Genomic DNA, 6,089 nt, shown 5'->3' with positions numbered 1-6,089 from the left:
TGCACATCGCGGCCCGCGCTGCAGCGGTGCTCCCCGAGGCTCAGCGCGCCATGACGACCCGGTGCCGGTGGAGCGGACTGTACTCTGCTCCTCGCACCCGCTGCCTAAACGGCGGAAAGTAATATGGCAGCTGCTGCTTATTCGAGTCCCGGAAGGAGGAAAAGCCGAGTGAAAAGAAATTGAGATAATTACACTCATCTCTCTTCTTGTCCTATACTACTGGTGAAACGCAGAGAGTATTTGACTCTTTTCACCAAAACTATTTTAAAAATAAGCGTCAAATTTATTGGAAGAAAATTTGTGATTAAAAAAAATTGAAAGAAAAAAACTTTCCTAGCAATGTAAGAAATATCTTTTCACAATTTCTATTTAACTAAGAAGGAAGTATCTTGACAACGGTTTTGGGGTCTCTCATGGTGTGGCCTTTCCCTCTGCTGGAATATCAAGAGCAATCTTGGGGAGTCCCGGCCGTGGTCTAGCGGCGCCGGTGTGGCGGTGTGTCCGGAATGAAGTGTTTCTGTGTCACCCGCTCGTGTCCGGCCGGCGCGGCGCGGCGCGGTGGCGAGCCCCGGCTGGCGTGTGTCCGGCGTCCAATCTCCATTTCCATGGCCAGGGTCCCACCGGGGCGACCTAATGTCACCGCGCGGGCCGAGCGGCGGCGTGTCGGCGGCGCCCATGATGTCGGCCATAGCAGCAGGCAGCGGGGCCGCCGCCGTAGAGGAGCCTGGGCGTTAATGCCGGCACCGATGCCAAGCGAGGCGCGAGGTAGGTGGGCGGCCGCCATGAAGAGCGCAAGGCACAAGCGCTCTCCTCTCAGCCAAGCGCTCTCTGCCAGAGATATATACTCATAACCGAGAGATAGCCATCTGCCATGGGTGTAACGTGCGAGGATGGAGCCCATCCTATGGTGAACATTGAAGTCTGTTTAGTAAAACCAGCAAAATTATTTTTTTGAACGAGAATAAATAAGGTGTACTTTTACCGACTTTTACTTTTTGACGAGTACAGTAGTTTTCCGCCTTTCCTGCGCGTTTTTCGCAGTTTTATGAGTATTTCGGAGAGTGCTTTTGCTCCTCCGCGGCCGGGGGAAGGCCGCCTCCCTCTGCGATCAAATCTGCAACACGGCCGTCCATTGTGAAAACGAAAGCCTCCTCCTCCTCCGCCGCCGTCTCCGATAGAAAGCAAACTCGAAAAACAATCCCTCCTCCTCTCCTCGATGATAGGCCCGTCCGGCTCCGGCCGGCCCCGGCGCCCCCGGCGCCCCTGGCGTTGGACGAAGTGCTGGATGCGGTGGAGGAACTGGAAGCCCTGAAGCCCACTGGAGGTGGTGAAGGTCCTGGAGGCGTTGGAGGTGCTTGGAGCCCTGGAAGCCTTGGAATCCCTGGCGCCGTGAAGGTGGTGGGGGTCCTGGAGGCCCCGGAGGCGCTGGAGGTGTTGGGAGCCCAGGACGCCCTGGACACCCTGCAGCCCTGGAGATTGGGGAGATCCTGGAGGCCCTGGTGACCCTGGCGCTCGACGGGCGCTGGATGCCCCCTGCAGGCGCCGGCGGGGAAGTCCTGCCGCGTATCGGCCATCGGTCTGCGTCTGCACCTCACAGGCGCAGGGCGAACCGACCGATGCTTTTTGGTCCTCTTCGTTTTTCGATTTTTCCGTCCGATCGCAACGCGTTTGTTATCGCCAACTTCCTTGTATTGTCTTTCGTCGGTACGGGGAGCAAGGAGAAGATGGAGAATCTCCCCTTCTTTGATTTTGTTCTGTTGGTTGTTTACATAAAGCCCTTCAGCAGCTCTCTCTTCCCCTCTATTTGCCGATGACTAATCTCGCCGTTTTGTTTTTGCAGGGTACCGCTCCGGGCAGCAATGCTACCTCGGGCCTCTTCACATGTCCGCACGGTAAGTTTAACGCTCCTACATAAAACATATTCGTTCGATCTCCTCTTTGTCTCTCTATCCCTCTCTTTATTCCTCTTCGAGATTCTCGGATGTGTGATTCGTTGTGGGATCTCTCATCTCTCTCTCTCTCTCTCTCTCTCCCTCCCTCTCTCTCTCTCTCCTCTCTCTCTCCTCTCTCTCCTTCTCTCTCTCTCTCCGTGTTGTGGGTAGCGCAGTGCTGTGGGCGCGCTACGTTTAGCAAACAATCGCTTCCCCCATTCGACCCCCTTCGCTAGCACAGCCGCACTCCCAGGGAACAAATAGTCATTTCGAGCTCAACGTCGAAACAGGAAACCTTTACTACGAATCCCTAATAAAAAAATAAGCAGTTCAAAAAACAAATCACCTTAGAATGAAACCGTCGCTGCTCGCAACAGCAAGAAAAAACTACAACAAACGAAACTTTTTCCTCTCAAAACAATTTTTTGTTTGTAAAAAGGGGGAGTGTACTGTATTTACCTCTGAATCGGGCTGTCAAGCCAAAAGTTTGGCACGTCGGCGTCGACGACGGCGCGGCGGCGGCGGCGTTCCGTTCGGCAGTGTTCCGCTCCGCCGCCGCAGAGACCGCGTCCGTCTAGCTGTCTTATCGATACGGACGACCAGAGCGGGCGATCGAGCTATCGAACCCCAGCCTCGCCACGCCAATCATGTGACGGCGGCCACCATAGAAATGTCCCGTTGGCCATGTCTCTCCCCGCACCCCGCCTCCTGGTCGCTCGAGTCCCGCGAGCTGCAGCTGTTTCATGCAAAACTGACAAGACTTTTTTTTTTGTCACCGCACTTTACTTGTCCGATTTAGCGTTTGCTACACTCCCAATCACTGCAGTGACACCACAAAATAAAATAATTCCTCAACGAAGTTATCGAGTTTAGAGAAAAGTCTTCCTTTTTTTCATGTTCATATATTTCGTAGAAACTTTTCTTTTTGCATTTTTTTCTTTTTTTTTCATTATCAGAGAAGGACAACCTGTCCCAGGGTCTTTCGGTTGGACTAGCCAAGCGCGACATAAAGCGTAACGCACCTGGGGATGGTCTAACCGCCTCGCCCCGCCTCGCCTCGCCCCGCCCCGCCCCGCCTCGCCCCGCCTCGCCCCGCACTCGCTCAAGCAGGATTTGGGTCGCACCGCCGCTGCACTCGTTTGGCAGCGCGACGCCCCAAAGAGCTCCGTGTGTACGGTTCTGCCGCTCGCCGTCACCATAATCCATGTTTCTATCGCTCTGCCGGCCGCTGTCAAATAAGCGTTTTATGATGGGAGGAGCAGGGAACGAGGAGAGGATTTTGGCCTTCAAACTACAGCAGCAGCTGCTGCTCGAATAGACAGGCAGCAGGGTTGACGTAAAGTATTAAATTCAATCTAAATTGCGTCAAATTTGGTCAAATGCACTTCACGTCACACCACGGAGCCCAGCGTGTCAGTCGACGTCCAACCCAGCTTTACGCTCAGGACGCCCCATCCCCCATCGACTGCGAATTTTGTAGTCGCGTTTTGTAGTCGGTAGGTGTCCCCAGGTCTATTACATTCTACCCCTTTTCGCCCCATTTAGCTCCATTTAATTCTCTATGTGCGCACATAGAGAATTCATGAACCTGGCCCACCCTTGTGCAAAAACGAAGATACCCGGAGCTGCTTTTCGCGCAATTTTCAGCTCACATTCGACCTTACACTGTAATAAACAAAGCTTCCAAATGCTTTGTATTACAAAGCATTGCTTTATAAAGTTCTAACACTAGTGTTTAATTTTAATTCCGACGTCAGTTTTTACAATAATGGCTGTAGGCTCTTAGTACAGTAAACAAACATGGGGATTATTTTTTTTTTCAACAAAAGCAGAGGACAGGATAAAAATGCAGCAGGAAAAAAACGGTTCACTGGCTCTCTGCGCGACCGCGAAGAAGGCTACTTTGACCAAAGTGTAGTCTGGTTTACACAAAGGCGGAAAGAGGGGGGGGGGGGCTAGCCTACCTATGGCGTGACGGCATGACGGAGCCGCGGGGTGTTTGCGTGATGGCTGTGATTTAGGGAGAGCAAAAGGCGATCGAACGTCGTCGTTTTGGCCATTCCTTCGGGAAACTGATGGTTCCGCTGACGCTCCGCGTGGCTCTGCCTGATCTGGCCGCCACGCCGCCGAGCTTACACTTATACATGGGTTCAGTTTTCTTTTCTTCTTTTTTTTTGGGGGGGGGGGGGGGATGGGGGCAGAATAAGTTTATGGGTTTGTTGTTTTTCCCCCCCAATTTTTCGCGCAGTTTTTCTCAGCGGCAATGGCAATGCCTTTTCTTTTTCCGCGGCGGAGGTGGCAGTGCGAAGCTCGCGTCTAGCGGCGACACACTTTCCCATGAAATCACCCACCACCACCACCACCACCACGGCCACCACCCATGCGCCCGTGTCGCGCACAACCATAAAAAAAATATTTTTCATTTTCATCTTTTTTTTTCTATTTTTGTCTCGGTGTTTTGTTCTTGGTGGTCGTCGTCGTATGGGCACGTGGGGGGCGCTATACCACCCCGTCGTGGGCTGAGCTGCTGTGTGTCGTCTTTTGTGCCGCGCCGCCAGTGACCCCGCCCCGCCCCGCCCCGCCCCGCCGCGCTCCTTCATTGTTCGACCCACCACTGCTCGCCGCCCTCCTCCTCCACGGCTTGCCGTCGCCGTCGCGTCGTCCTTCGGTCCATCACCTACCAGGGTCCCGGTGAGGGGGCTCACGACGACGCGCAGGGCTTATAGAGGCGAGAGCGTATTGGGCGTCGCATAGGACGATGACACAACAGCCCGAGCCCACTAAACATGATGCACCGCACACTTCTCTCCTCCTCCTCCTCCTTCCTTCGCCCTCTCCTTACTAGCCGCTCCCTCGGGACCACGCGCGGCGGCGGGCGCGCGCCCCTCCCGAAAACAGCTTTCATTTCGGCGTCCTGGGCTCCGCCCCGGCTTTGTGCTGTCAGGATCCTCAGAGCTGCTCCGAGCGCCGCGACTGTCTGTGTGTATTTGTGTGTGTATGTGTGTGTGTGGTTACAAGCGATGTGTACGATTATTGTTACGTTCGTCCCCGTCAGCTTCCTCCACTTCTTATTCTTTCTTCATCTCGAATTTCCCAATAATTCGTAAACAGTCAATACTCGGCGCTAAACATTCGTTATATCTTACAACTTTTTTCTAGTCTCCACGGACGGAGAAACACAAAAATATCAGTCTCGATCCTCCGCAGGTTCAATTTTTCTCTTCTCTTCTTAACATCTGTAAAAATGAAATGTGTGCGTTTGTGCCGACTGGACGCCTACCGCGCTGCTCGGCCGTTCCGCACGGACACTTGAACCAGACCACCACATCGGTCAGTCAGCAGCGGGGAGCATAGGCAGGCGCAGGGCTTGGCTGTGGCTGCCGGCCGTCCCCTGCGGAGCCCGCAGAGACCTTTAGCGGCAGCCTCCCCTTACGTCACGTCGAACGTACCTCTCCAGCTCCAGCAGCAGCAGAGGAACGTTACCCTCCTGCTGCCCGGCGCTCGCCGCCAGTGTCAACGGCCCGCACCAGAGAGCCCCGCGCCTGCCTAGCCCCTTGTCTCCTCACCGGCCAAACTGGTCTCTATATAACCTCCTGATCTTCCCCTCCTCTCTATAGCCTCCTCTCTCTCTCTCTCTCTCTCTCTCTCTCTCTCTCCGTCCCTCTCTGCTCCCCCTCCTCCCCCTCCTTCTGTCTCTCCTTCTGTCTCTCCTTCTGTCTCTCCTTCTGTCTCTCCTTCTCTCTCTCCTTCTCTCTCTCCTTCTCTCTCCCCTTCTCTCTCTCCTTCTCTCTCTCTCTCCTCCCTGTGACGTTCATGACCTGCCGGTGATCGTGTTGATTGGCCACATTGTCACGCAAACGAAACCGCAAGCCAATAATTAGCAAGCCCGCGAAGCCACACGGATTTGAAAACCTGAGACAAAACAACTGATGTATGAAAGTGAGCTGTTGCGTGCGGTGTGTGAGTTTGTAAAGGTCAAGCCTAGCTGGACAGATGGACAGACAGGCGCGGGTGCATTGTGGTCGTCGGGGCCGCTAGGCAGGCCAGTCGTGTGTTCGTGTCGGTAGTGTGGAACATATGCATACATCCCTGAGCTGAAGACAGGCAGACGGACAGGCAGACGGACAGCCACACTGACAGACGGGCAGACAGACGCGC

The 6,089-nt window shown here is 54.4% G+C and overlaps 1 protein-coding gene across 1 annotated transcript in view; it reads left to right on the top strand.

The window, feature by feature from the left end:
- The window catches only part of LOC113205112 (sushi, von Willebrand factor type A, EGF and pentraxin domain-containing protein 1), a 101,732-nt gene that overhangs the window by 68,704 nt on the left and 26,939 nt on the right, over nucleotides 1–6,089 (top strand). Inside the window, exon 3 of the mRNA XM_052272988.1 lies at nucleotides 1,841–1,892. Coding sequence (XP_052128948.1) covers nucleotides 1,841–1,892 — 52 coding nt within the window. The remainder of the gene's footprint in view (nucleotides 1–1,840; nucleotides 1,893–6,089) is intronic.

This window comes from Frankliniella occidentalis, unplaced genomic scaffold (assembly GCF_000697945.3).
Source record: "Frankliniella occidentalis isolate FOCC.00 unplaced genomic scaffold, Focc_3.1 Scaffold237, whole genome shotgun sequence".
NCBI classification, from domain to species: Eukaryota; Metazoa; Arthropoda; class Insecta; order Thysanoptera; family Thripidae; genus Frankliniella; species Frankliniella occidentalis.
The sequence above is the reverse complement of the archived record's forward strand: the minus strand, read 5'-3'. Positions and strand labels throughout refer to the sequence as shown.